This window comes from Schistocerca gregaria, chromosome 4, assembly GCF_023897955.1.
Source record: "Schistocerca gregaria isolate iqSchGreg1 chromosome 4, iqSchGreg1.2, whole genome shotgun sequence".
Taxonomy (NCBI): domain Eukaryota; kingdom Metazoa; phylum Arthropoda; class Insecta; order Orthoptera; family Acrididae; genus Schistocerca; species Schistocerca gregaria.
The window spans coordinates 527,656,489-527,671,402 of record NC_064923.1 but is presented as its reverse complement, the minus strand read 5'-3'; the positions used below and the strand labels follow the sequence as shown (position 1 = coordinate 527,671,402).

General features: G+C 39.2%; 1 protein-coding gene across 1 annotated transcript in view; it reads left to right on the top strand.

Annotated features, from left to right (window-relative positions):
• The window catches only part of LOC126267794 (dopamine receptor 2-like), a 625,121-nt gene that overhangs the window by 583,970 nt on the left and 26,237 nt on the right, over positions 1–14,914 (top strand). Inside the window, exon 3 of the mRNA XM_049973098.1 lies at positions 7,846–7,930. Coding sequence (XP_049829055.1) covers positions 7,846–7,930 — 85 coding nt within the window. The remainder of the gene's footprint in view (positions 1–7,845; positions 7,931–14,914) is intronic.

Genomic DNA, 14,914 nt, shown 5'->3' with positions numbered 1-14,914 from the left:
GAATGCCATTTATCACTGTCCTGTCATACGATTTCATTACTAAAGGCTGAATTAGAATTGAACATCAATATCCGTTTTGATGTATTTCTCAGAGATTTTTGGCAACATGTTGAACATGATGGCTCAAGATGTTGGAAACCATGCTGATTAACTGTAAAGAAATTGCAGCACCAATTGAAATTTTATTTCTAACAGCAAGTCTGCTTTCGGTGACCAAGGCCTTTATGAACTGTTTCTAAGATTAGAGGCACATAAAAACGGAAAACAAAGGGAAAAAAGTGGCAAGCCATGTGGCACGCCCTTTTGCATTTAATATGAGACCTACACTCTTCTTAGATAATGAAAGGGGGGGGGGGAGGAAAAGATGATAACGCTTTATAAAAGCGAAATGGACTGCAGTGACTGTTCATATTGACTTGTGACTAACTTCATATCTTAAACTAATTTAACAAGGTGCAAGTTTTCTTTTCCTTTCTGCTTTCTGGGAGTGCGCGGGAGCAGGGCGCTAACTGGATCTAGAACAGGCAAGACAGCGAAGACAGTGTCCAACGTAACCAAAAAACCAAGACCCAGTCAGCCAGGCAGGTAGCATTACGTTTTTCTCCGTGCAGGTAGCCTTTCCCGGGAGCTGAAGCAACTGTGCATTTAGGACTCGCCTCCATCCTATTGGCCAACCAGTGGCGAGGGGGAGGAACTTTATCAGCGTGGGTGTCCAGCGTCCTTATATGTTCTGCAGAGTGCTTTCAGCAGATAACAATTCAAGCTGCCATTGGCCGCCTGAATGTCGCTATTCAGCAATTGGTGTTAATGTATCGTTTGGCGGAAAGGAAAGAGGAGGCTGTATAATTCTAAAGGAATTTAGAGTTCGTCTGGAGACAGAGATGAGAGCGTTTCTAGGACTACGTTCAGAGATGAAGACAAGGGTAGACCTGAGCATTTGGTGGGAGACGGAGGCGCAGGCGTGTCGAAGAGTTCATCTAGAGATGGATATGAGGGTAGATCAAGGAATTCGCCTGGTGATGGAGACCAGGGCAGATGGAAAAGTTTTTTCGGAGACAGACAGTTGTGTACGTCTGGTGCACATGCTAGCAGCTGATTGAGGTCCAGTATTCGTATTGCCAGAAGCACGATCCGCGCCCTGTGCATCAGAGACACAGATATTCCGGCAGAATTCTGCATATCTGTTGCTGATTATTAACGGTGAGTATTATTAACAGCGCCAACATCATAGGACTGTCATTGGTCTGTATTTAGTCAAATAATTGCTGTTATCTGTCTCAGATCCAGCGTAGCTTTAGTAGATGCATGCATTTCTCGATCTGTTAGCCAACAGCCAATTCATTTGTTTTACTAGAAGCTTGCGAGTTTTGAACGTTAGTTGCGTCTAAAGGGTACGTTTGCATTTATCTTAGACTAACTCTGAGAATCAGCAGGATTACTTGATGTACTTCATGGAGGTCAGATCTGTAATAATAACAACTGAAGTTCTTTCGCCACCGAAGTGGCCTAGCGGTTCTAGGCGCCACAGTGTGGAACCGCGCGACCGCTACGGTCGCAGGTTCGAATCTGGCCCCAGGCGTGGACGTGTGTGATGTCCTTAGGTTAGTTAGGTTTAAGTAGTTCTAAGTTCTCGGGGACTAATGACCTTAGAAGTTAAGTCCCATAGCGCTCAGAGCCATTTGAATTTGAAGTTCTTTCATATTCAGATACGTTTTATGATTGTGTTTTTAATTGAATAAAGTAATGTGTTCAATTAAAACTTGTTTATTTAAAGACTTCAAGCTCCAGTTAATGTCATATTTAACGTCATGCAAATATCAGATTTATGATCCACAGCTAAGGTCTCAAACCTTTTGTATCAGTCATATTCTTGCAAGCAGTAATTTCAGCGTCGGTCTTAAACGTGTGTCCGGCTCTTAATTTTCTGATTAAGGGTAAATTTTCAATCACTCATGGGGCTTTGCAAAGGTAAAAATGGAGTAAAATGGATAAAAACTGAAAAAATGTCTTCAAATCATGAGCGCAAAGTAAAATAAATGTTGTGCAACGATGTCGAAATTTTAAACGGGGCTACATAAATAACTGTCAAACTTAAAAGCACAGCATCGTGGAGATAGACACATACATCGGACGCAGATTTAAAATGTGGTTCCTTAATCTCTGTCTTACCAGTATATAATCTATCTGAAACCTTTCAGTGTCTCAAAGCCTCTTCCACGAATAAAACCTTCTTTCGTGATTCTTAAACCAAGTATTAACTATGATTAAATTATGCTCTGCACAAAATTCTGCAGGCGGCTTTCTCTTTCATTCCTTAAACCTAGTCCATATTCACCTACTACTTTTCCTTCTCTTCCTTTTCCTACTGACGAATTCCAGTCACCTATGACTATTAAAATTTTGTCTCCCTTGACTATCTGAATAATTTCGTTTATGTCATCACACATTTCTTCAATCTCTTCGTATCTGCGGAGCTAATTGGCATATGACCTTGTACTATTGTTGTAGGTGTGGGCTTGGTGTCTATCTTGGCAACAGTAATGCTGTTCGTAGTAGCTTACCAGAGCTCCACCTTTTTTATTCATTATTAAAGCTACTCCTGCATTACCCCTATTTTATTTTGTATTTATAACCCAGTATTCACCTGACCAAAAGTCTTTTTCCTCCTACCACCCAACTTCACTAATTCCGCTATATCTAACTTTAACCTATCCATTTCCCTTTTTAAATTTCCTAACCTACCCGCCCTATTAAGGATTCAGACATTCCACGCTCCTATCCATAGAACAGCGTCCTCTTGAGTAGTCCCCTCACGGAGATCCGAATGGAGGACTATTTTACCTCCGGAATATTTTATCCAAGAGGACGCCATTATCATTTAACCATACAGTAAAGCTTCATGCCCTCGGGAAAAATTACGGTTGTAGTTTCCCCTTGCTTTCAGCCGTTCGCACTACCAGCACAGCAAGGCCGTTTTGGTTAGTGTTACAAGGCCAGATCAGTCAATCATCCACACTATAACCCCTGCAACTACTGGAAAGGCTGCTGCCCCTCTTCACGAATCACACGTTTGTCTGGCCTCAACAGATACCCCTCCATTGTGGTTGCACCTACGGTACGGCTGTCGGTATCGCTGAGGCACGCATGCCTAACAGCAAGGTGCATGGTTCTTGTGGAGAATGGCTATATTTTTCGTGTGTGTGGACAATCATAGCTTCAAGCAAAAGGTGAAGCATTGTAGAACACTAGAATAAGTGAAGTCATAGTTGTTATATCACCTTTATATCACCATTTCTTACTGTGTACCACAAGATCTGTTCTGAAAATTCATCAGGTCCTGACATATTTAAATCCATTAGCAGAAGATGCAGGCTTTGTCCTATCAGCACTTAATTAAAAAATTATAGGAACAAGAAGTAATATGAACCCTATTTTTGAAAACAAGACTAATAAGATGCCTGAAATCATCAGCAATGGCGTCAAGACATCTTACTATCATTACATTTTGCCAAGATTAAGTGCATAAAATTCAGTATTTCTATTAGTATTCTCCAAAACAACAAAAATAGTCCATTGAAACAATTAAATACAATGACTTGATATTATTACCTTTTGCTGATATATATACATCACAATTCTCACCTAAAAACTTACACACAGCAGTATTCAAAAGGGAAGAAATTAACGTATTCTACATTTTACATTGAATAATGAGTTGCATAACAGTTTTTGTGGGAATGGAACAGTAAGAGATAGTATTTCAAAAACACACAAGAATGTTATGAGAACGATCTCGGATATATTTTTATTTCCTTGAAAGGTGGTGTACACAATGGATATAAAATTTTTGCAAGTAGAAACGTGTATGTAGGAGTCAAGGAGTGAACATTGGTACATAAGGGAGAGATACATGGCTACATTTCATTCAATAATATATTAAATATATTTTATGTAATGGAACGGAATTTACGATTTAATTAAAGAACGATATGTTGGGTGGTTTCTTCTATTCCACTGAAGAGCATATCAGACATACGGGCTGACCGAAATAAAGGTAGCTTTACTAAAGATGTAAAGGGCTGTAAGCCCAATCTATGAAGTGGAAACGTTTTTCATTGTCAGTATTCAATGACCATCAGAGTCGAAATATACAGAAAACTAGGCAGATTCAAGACGGTACGTTACAATGAACATGCAGAACCATTCTTCTCACGCATATAGCAGAACTTGTGATGCTTTCACCAGTTGGTGGACACGAACCCCCACTATGGTTCTATACCTCAAAATTTCCGCCAGTGCGCTCATAGGTAGTTTGATCCTACTAGTGAGAGTTGGAATTCTTCGATATTTGCTAATTTACGTATTTCACAACGGCATATGATTGTAGATGAATCTACATTCTTGGTCCAGCTCCTGTGCAACATGCCAGCCAAGCCGATAAGTTTTTCATAGGACGGTGAATAACTTGTCATAGGTGTGCAGCGCTTTTCACAGTAAAGCAAATCAGTTATCATTCCATTCGACTACTGGAACACCCAGCAGATAGACTCACCGTATTGATTTTGTTATCGTAATGAATGTGGGGGTCGATATTACAGCGAGTAGCCGGCAATGTCTTAAACAAACACGTTTCGTTTCCCGTTAACGGAGAGCTACTAGCTGATATTTAATCTAATGCCAGCAGCGTTTTGCGCCTTGAGAGAACTGTCGTGGGATGTCGAGGCAGACAGATACAGGCAGTATTCTTCTGAGCGTTTCCATAGGCATTTCTCCCCCAGTCGAATATTTCAGTCTGCCTTTAACACTGCCATCACCGCACGGTGATGTTTAGATTCACCAGAAATCAAACGTCGTTCGGATTTCAACGTTAAACAATACGTCAGCTGCCCGCGGTAGGATTAATGGGATATTTTAGAGCCATAGAAGTCGTCAACTTTCCATTCTAGATTCGCACCAGGATACATATAGTGCAAACATGGTATTTGTATTTCTGTTTATTTCTATTTATCTGGATCATAATTTAGAAACAAACACAGATGATAATATCAGCGAGGACCATCGTTATCAAGCTACCATATAGTTAGATACTCAAAAACAATTTATACATCTGCTTTTCATCGGTGTTATATTTTACTAGTAGTCTTATTCAAAGATATAACGTATTTTACTATTACCGTCTTTGAGTCTACCGTGAAATTAAATTCCATTAGTCGTTCCGGCAGATCCCAGGACAGGCGTCTCTGGGAGATGAAAAGACATGAAATATATATATTTTATTTAAGTGCAATACAATAAAACAATTCCACAATATGAAATATTAGAGCAATACAGTTGAAACGTCCCCTTAGAAAAATTATACAAGACTGTGCTTAAACTGACACACAATATTTTTAGCGCAACGCAATCTGACTTTCAAAAATCCCTACGAAAGAATGGCCCTGACTAACATTAACCTATACGTTTCACAAATCACTTACCTCACCAAAAATCATCGTTACTTGAACTACTGCAATACAGCGAGCGCCACTACTGCCAGCTAAATAAAAGATTCAAACTACGGAAGTCACTACTGATAGGCACAGTTAGTAAATGAAAGATTTTAGTAGAGAACAAACAATGTATTTACCTTAATAGTCATAATATATATATCAGTTCATGACATCCATTCTTACAAATTTCAAAACTCCGCTATCTCTCTCCCCACGTCCACCACTGCTGGAGGCTCACCTCCAACTGCGCAACGCTACACGCTGTTAGCATCCAGCTGCCGCTGCCCGACACTACAATGGCAGACAACAATGCAAAACTAGCCACAGACTGCGCTCAGCACAGCCAGTGATTTTTCATACAGAGCGCTACGTGGCGTTACCATAAGAAAATGTAAACAGCCTACTTACACAGTGTTAATTTTGATTATAAAATAACTTAAAACCTTATTTTAAGAATTTATGTGATGATACTTGTGACGGTACGTCACATAAATGAACATTTGGAGAAAGGAAAAGAAGTTTTTGTTATGAGACGTGTGAATTATAAGTTATTTCAAGACTGTGTACGTGTGCGCGATGTTTAACAAATAGTAAAGAACGTAATTTATTATTACCAGAACACAAATATCAATGTAATTAACAAAACACAGTGTTTTGGTATAATCTCTGTGTAACATAGGTCATGAAGAAAAGTGACAATACTTTGATTGAACTCACACTCCTGTTTTGTTTCGTATAGCGTTAGCCGCCATTGTAGTGCTGTCTGATAATTATCGTAAGTTTTGTCTGTATTTTTGAAAAATATGATGGAAATTGCTATTAGAAATTGTGTTTTATTGACTTAGTTGTCACCTCCCATGATTGAAACCATTAATTATAGTTAACAAACATTTACAGGACTTCGTAGTGCATGGAGCTCATCTCCACTAGCAACATTTAGTCAACCTTTACGCTGACGATTCATGTTATTAAATGTAAATGCGAGAGACTTCTCAATTTTGATCTTTCATTAATTTCTAAGTTAAAATTAATTTCAGTTACCAAAATTCACAGCACTGAATGATTTCAGTATGTTTCATTTTGGTCGCCTGACAGCATACGAGATTCTCTCCTGTTTTGCCTTGCAAATAATGAACAAGAAATATTGAAAATCATTACATTCCGCAATATCTCATTTAATCTTTATGTAATTTGGTACATAAATAACCAGTAGCCCCTGAGACCCATATTAATAATTACAGTTTGCGTAAGAATACGCATATTTTCTTTTCTAAATAGCAGCGCTCACGCAAACTATTTATTACAGAGCGGTGAGTCACGCGCTGTGTTTAAAAAATATTATATCGTTCGTATTTCGGGGCAGCCGATGTCCGTACGAGTGTTATCACGGTATAATTTAATTAAAAGTCTCTTGGTAGCCCATAGTATTTAAAGCCACTCCAAACCTAAAACATAAAATATATAATTATAAAAATAAAAATATTTCATTACATTTTTAACTATTCTGTTCTCCCCATCCTGTTTGTATGTCGTTTCAATTTTATGCTAGGTTCATAAAGTAAATATTAAGTTCTTTAAGCGCATTTTATCTCTGAACGAATAGTTTCATGTCTTCACTCTCATTGAGTGAAAAGTGGACATTAATTTTGTCATAGCTCGTTTGATCTCTGAATATACAATTCTTATTTCGGATCTCATTACGTGTATTTCACTTTAGCAGATAATTTGATTGTCTACTTGTCATTATTGGTCAATGTGCAGCAGGCATTTCCATTTTTGGAGTAGCCGTGGTTTTGCAAAATTTTATTCTTGTTTTCCGTCGATTGCCATGCTTGGTTCAGGTTTTTGAGCCACATTACTTGACGCTTACTTTATTAGTATTGACTTTTTTATGTGCACATATATCTCAGCTTAATGTATGATACCTGTTTTATCGACGTTCAGGAAGTTTCAGCTCACTGACTACTACCTCAGCTATCTGCTGAAACTTTGAGAGGATAGCTCTTAGCTCCATCGTATTTCATTTCGGGGACTGAAGGTAGTTATATGTCTTTTGAGTTATTATTTAGTTGTCTGCAAAGAGTAGAGTATTAATGAGTTTCATCTTCGTAATAAAATAATATAAATATAATTCAAAGAAATGCTACATCCTTGTCACATTTTTCTATTGTACTTTATTGTCTCCGTTTTTAATTTTTATTTATTGCAAGCCTCTTACGTAATAATAATAATTAGATCTATTGCTTTGTGGACAAATCCAGGTGATGGTCTTGATACTAGTGAAATTAGCAATGGCACAAATTTAAGTTATTGCATGCAGTCCAGGTCTGTCACACATGTTTCTCCTTCTTTTCAGGGCATTCGTGCGGATACTCTGCGTGTGCTGTCCCAGGCGGATGCGCCGGAAGTACCAGCCGGCGCTTCGGTCCAAACCCAGCCAGGTACAGCTCTTCGTATCTCAGTGTTGCTATCACTAGACGCAAGAAACGAGGTACAAAATTATCGTGGGCTTTAAGATAGTAGTGTATACGACGATGACTGTCCCAAGACTTATGCAGGAAATTGTTACTGTTGCACCTTCTCCGAAGACTACTTTCCTTAAATGACTTTGGAAAAAAATGGAATGTGGCAGTAATCAATACACCGATAACATGGAAACTCAGTCGTTATCCATTTCACTTTGAATAGTTTTCAGACTATTAAAGTATAATCACCTGCTCCCATTCTTCTTTTTTTTTAAAAAAAAAATTCGTTTCAGACCAGTTGAGAACAGCATCAAAATACTTAGGTCTCTTTTCTTTCGTCCTTACCCAACAATCACTTCATCATGATGAGTTCTTTCCCCTTCCATCTGACACCATTTCTTCCTCTGTTACTTTTATCTTCCTTTAAATCTTTGAATTGCTTGACTTCTAGTGCCGATTTCTCTTTGTTAGGAAATGTCCCCTGTTCAATCTCCATTTTTTTCTATCTCCTCTTTTGTCTTGCAGTCCCACCCAATTCATTTGTCTGCTTTCCTGTTTTGAAAGAATGCGCGGTTCTTTGGTAACTTGTTCTCCTTTATTCCCTCTTAGATCTCCGTGGAGTTTTATACACCTTTTCCTGATCTCGTACGTTGTTTTAGGACGGAATAACTAATTTACTCCTTTGGTTACAAAATCAAATTGCCATTTCTGTCCTTCACTGGACCAAACGTTTTTTGCAACGCTCATTTGTATTTTCCTAATGTTACAATATCATTTGGCATTCAGATAAAAGTTATGTTTGCAACCCACATTTTTACAACTGTGTTACACCTCCTAAATTTAACACTATAGAGGAATAGTGTATATTGTACAGCTTTCTTGCTCATATGTATGTTCGTTATTTTTCCATTTCAGATTTTAATTCCTTGTTTTTCATTTTTGTGTTTGTATTTCCACCCAGATATTTAAGTCTTGTCTATTTTCATGATGTTGCTATATTTAATTTCTTTAAGTTCTTGATGATCCACATTCGTTGGTCACGTATTCTGTGCTTCAACTGACATTTCTACTCCTGTCTCCTCAGATATTTCGTTTAGAAGTTCTAATGTTTTCTTTTCGTAGTCTAATCCAGGTGTTCCCAAACTTTTCCTCTGATGGAAGACTTTGGGAACGCTGGTACTTTAATGATACACCTTATTTATTTTGAAGATTAGTAAAATTTTTAAAAGTAAAAATAACTTGTTTTATCCAGTAATTATTTCCATTTTAAATCACACGCAGTAACATAGAAATCAACTGAGTTTCTCGAGCCTACGCGGTGGATTAACGTTTGCTGGACTGGAATGCTAGACGACCAGATGGTTGTTTTTCGGTGGTTCTTCACGTACACTACGGCTGGTTCACAATCTCCGCCTTAGAAAAAATGCTACACAAACAGCTGACATAGTATAAACCACAGAACAAGATTTCACATTTCGTAGACAAATAGAGCAAAGTATTTCCCTTCCTTATGTTCACTGACGTGAAGGGTTGTTGTTGTTGTTGTTGTTGTCTGGAGACTTATTGTAGAGGTGGTTCGATGAACACTGTGCCAGGCATTTAAGTGTGATTTGCAGAGTATCCAAGTAGATGTAGAAACAGATAGACTATCCGTACTACACAAGGCAACTGAAACAACACAACAACAACACATGTTCACTGACGTGAAGGGTATCCGATCGCAAAGCAATCCGGTCGCAAGGCTAAAAATTACTTTAATCTGTGAGATCATAAAAACAGCGGGATGGTACAACGAGATAGACGCTAGGCAAAACAGAGCTACACGAAGCTGAGAGTCGAAGCGTCATACAGCTTCGGGTAGGAAAACAGGTGTACAATGCATGCGTAGCGGGCATCATGTTCTTGTCTTGGAGAGAGACACACTGTCTTAATTTTTTTAAAGCATAGTATTTCCCATCACTAGTAAAAATAAGTTAATTTCTACAATTAAGTTAGTAAGGTTAGACATATACGAAATGAATGTTAAGTACACTAGCCCCCAAATGTCAGAGACGGAAATAAATTTCGCATGATATATCACTGCTAAGTAACATAGCTCGATGAAACTTGGACCACTCGTAGAAGAAAGTATGTTAGCCGTAGGACACCGACAGCGCCTTCTCTGCGCGATAGCAATGGAAATACTATCGGCGATAGTACTGCGAAAACAAAGTTACTAACCATAGCCTTTAGAAATACCTTCACCAAAGAAAGACGAAGTAAATATTCCGTAGCTCGAACCAAGAACAGCTGCCAGCAACAGTAAGTTAGAAGCAGATATCCACGGAGTAGTGAATCAACTACAATCACTTAATAAAAGCAAGTCCTCTGGACCAGACTGTTTACCAATTTTTATTGGCAGAACACTTAGAATATGTAGCATATCTACTAAAGAGAGTGCGTACACTTGTTCGTCACCTTTCGGGGCACTGCTGCGCGATCTGGGATCCTTACCAGGTAGGATTAAAGGAGAACATCGAGAAAGTCTAAAGAAGAGCAGCGCGTTTTGTATTATCGCGCAACAGACGGACATAATACAGGATTTGGGATGGACACGAATAAAACAAAGGCGTTCTTCGTGGCGGCGGATCCTTCTCACGAAATTTGAATCACCAGCTTTCTCCTCCGAATGTGAAACAATCTTATCGACGGCAACCCACGTAAGGAGAAACGGTCATCATAATATAATAAAGGAAATCAGACCTCGCATTGAAAGATGTATGTTTTTTTTTTTCCTGCGCGCTGTTCAAGAGTGGAATAATAGAGACTTATTGTAGAGGTGGTTCGATGAACACTCTGCCAGGCATTTAAGTGTGATTTGCAGAGTATCCAAGTAGATGTAAAAACAGATAGACTATCCGTACTACACAAGGCAACTGAAAGAAACACAAAATGAAACGAACAGAACGACAATTATCACGCTGAAATCACGTCTTATGATGGCCTCCTTGGCATTACAAAAGACGGCGAATGATGCTTAACAAGATTTGTGATCTCTGCTAACAGCGATGCCTGCTCTGCATCGTGCTCTAGTGCTGGACAACAGGTTTGTAAGGTCTTCTAGTGGAAGGGCGTTACTTTCACCACCTGCGTGGTTCACAACTGCTGGTTGGACGTTGGTGCTTTCAGGCGTCTCCCGAAAGCACTCCACATATACCAGATGTAATTTAATTTGGCGAAACAGGCATGACAGTCCATTCACTGAAACTCCTCTCGTTTCGAGAGCTCTTCTACGAGCGCTATTCGATGCGGTCGCGCGTTGTCATCCATAAAATTGAAGGTATGGCCGAATGCAACTCGGGAATGTCGTAAATGGGAAAGAAGTGTCACAATAACGCTGATAGGTGAGTACACAGTATTCAATGATTTGTGAGGTCAATAACGTCAGGAACATCATGCCTCCCCACAGCACTTGGACCACCGAAACGTTCGAGTTAGACCGTGCCGGAAGTGCACCCATAGCGGTGCAAACACGTAATGTGTCCAGTGACATTGTCGAACATGATTATTTTAATGGTCAAGTCCTATCGTGTGAGGAGGCATAATTCTGTATGGGCGTACTGATCTCCAGATGTTTGAACGCGTTACACTCACCAACAACGTTACTGTGACACCGTGCTCCTTCCCCATATGCGTCTAGCAAGTGTGCGATCGCCCTTGACTTAATTTTTACGGGTCGCAATGAGTGATGTACTCGAGAAACGCGAATGGAGGAGCTCTTGGAACGAGAGGATATTCGGCGAATCGAGTGGCCTGCCCGTTCTGTCGACATACATCCCACCGAGTACGTGTGGGGTCGGTGTGGGAGACGTATTTCAGCTCGTCCACATGCACTAGAATATATCCAGGAATTGTCAACCGCGTTGGAAAGCACTCCCATAAGTATCTCTTGCGAATCTTGTGATCAGCTTACGATCACGTTGCAGATCATTCAATGCTGTTTGTGATGATCACACACCCCATTAAGAAGCATTTTCCTACCTTTTCCAACATCCAGGGGACCATCATAAATCGCGGTGACTTCACATTACTTGTTGGGTTCCAATAAAGCGTCATTTTTCTACGTCTCATTACATATTTCCTTCAATTACCTACAGTGTACCAGAGCCTTCTGTGTGTGGTCTAAGTTTCATCGGAGCTGTGTTACTTGGCAGTGACACATAATGTGAAAGTTACTTTACTTCATACGTTTGGCACTCCAGTGTATTTCTAGGTATGTACTGGGTAAAAATTGTTATTATTCACGACATCTAAACATAGATCACTCAGCATCTTCGTAATTTACAGCCAACAGCTAAACAATCAAGTAAGGAGGCTAGAAAAATGACGTGAACGCCATATTGAGAATCTTATGGTTATACGATACTTTTAATCTAAGAGTAATTTGTAGTGATGAGTTTACATCATCTAGATTACCATATGGTTAAGTTACACACGAGTGTTACCAACGGAGTGGCTGTAATTGTTGTATTGATGTGTTTCCTTTTGGTGCATTTTTTATGTTTGCAGAAGATGGGAGCTGGAAAGTATTATTCATTCCGTCAGCACAATCACCACCATCACCACCACCATCACCATCGGCCGAGCAGAGAGGACTCCTGCGAGCAAACTTATATCTAACGCCAGTCCGCTTGGCTCTAGTGTAAGCTCGCCCCAAGGTACGCCACGGAGTCTGTCTGTGTCCACTTTGTGGTGTGCCCACGTGGCCTGCACGTGTTGTGCATGTTTCCTCAACAAGTGGATGCCAAGCTGGATTCATCTGCAGCCCTGCGTTCACTGTTTTGCCTGATATTCTGTGTTCTACTTCTTTTTTCCCTCTACACACTGCGTCCCTGTAATCAAATACTAAGTCAAAGACAGTGTTCAGTTGCTGTAAATGTTTATACACACACACACACACACACACACACACACACACACACTCACACACCCACGCACGCACACATACATACATACATACATACATACATGCACTACTGATAAAAAGCGTGACGACAAAACCGTCCAATACATCTAACAGAGTACAATATTTAGTTGCTGATTATTCCACGAATGTCACATTCTGACACCATCACATGATTCGATAAGTGCATACAAATAAATACCGAAGTAAAGACAAGAAATTTTTTGATAATCCTGGTGGAGCAAAAATAATATGCAATTTTCATTGCAATAAACAAGTGAATTGTCAAATGATAATTATCATGACGCAAATGCTCGATTCATATAAAATATCACAAAATTAATAGTACTGATAGTTCTGAAAGAAACACCAAACTTACTGTAACTATACACACACACACTTCTCATCCGCCATGTTTTTCTGTTGTCTGTCTTCTCAACTAACCTCCGTTCGGGAACACCCACCACCATCGCCAAGAACTGCTTACACCAGAGCACATCGCTTGCACCACAAAAATCACACCGACCTCTGAAACGGAAAAAAAAATTCAAATCGGCAGAAGAGAAACAAACATAAGCATATTTCCAGAAACACGAAAGAAATGGAATATTGGTCAGTATCGTTATTCGAGTTACAGACCAAGATGTTTTATACCAGGGAATTAATTTCTGTGAAGATATTTCAATAGCATCGAACCAATATTTGTATATGTGGCACACTCAGAAAGTAAGGAAAAAAAAGCTTCGTAGCTCTATGTAAAAACAGAAGCACCACACACAAGCCGGAAAAAAAGGAATATTGACTGTCGACTCCAAACAACTTCTTACAAGATTCAATATGTTGGCTGGATGTGACTGAAAAATTGGTTGTACTCATATACCGAAATTAATTACTTGGTGTAAAGCATTGTAGTCTATTACAGGATTGAATACTAAGTGCATTTCGCTGAGTCTACCTCACCTCTTGTTGATGATCTGTAATACAATAAATAAAAGGCCACATGATTATTGATAGTGCGTAAATTCTCATAATAGAGCTACAGGCTTTTTGGCATTAGTACTAATGTGCACAATTGTGTCTACCACTGACGACCTTCACGCATGTTTACAAGACAAATGAAATGCTGTAAATATATAATTGTAACACAGGAATTTAAAATATTGCCTAAAATGTAACGAGAAATGAGCATCATCAAAATATATATATTTCGGTTGCGCAGCACAGAAGAACATGAAAGCAAATTCAAGATTACATTCCATAAACACTCTTAAAGAGCACATAGAAAATATGTACTCCAATTCTTTAGCAAAAACACGATGTGTTCCAGATTCATGCTACAATGCTACAAATCCCTTGCTTCACTTTCGTTCCATTATTGGTATTTTTTTTAAGTGTCGCACGTATCCTGCATGTACTTGTTACGCAAACGTTTTTGTGTACAGGTGGAGGAATGTGAATGTCTGTGTACCCAACCTCTTGTCCAATTCGCTCTCCAGATGCTAATGGGCAACATTTCCTAATCTCTCTTTCGTCGCAGTGTCGAACTTGCTGTTAAACGTAATATTACAATCAAGAAACAATGATTTCGATTAGGCAAACAAAAAAATGTAGAAAGAAACTTTTCAACTACTTCACAAGCGCTTTGTAATGACTCCATCGTAAAATTATCAGTCAAGAGTGATCAGTAAGAAGCAAGATACAATACGAATTTGTCACGTGTGAGTGCATCATATTTATTTTTCACGTACGATGATGTTTGGGAAACGTTGCCTGTGCATGATCCTTCTATTCACGGTCCTCCTCTCATCGGAACTCACTGCATGACCTCTGTCACAAACGGAAGCCCTCTGAAGTTATTTTTTCGTTTTCAGTTATATGGTTTATGAATGAAATGCTGTGCACATCTCTCACAGCGCTACCTGGAAAATGAAAGGAACTCACGCCTGTTTAATATATGTGTTGGCAACGCACGAAGGTGTTACTGCAAAAGGGACTGCTACTGTATCGATGTATAAATG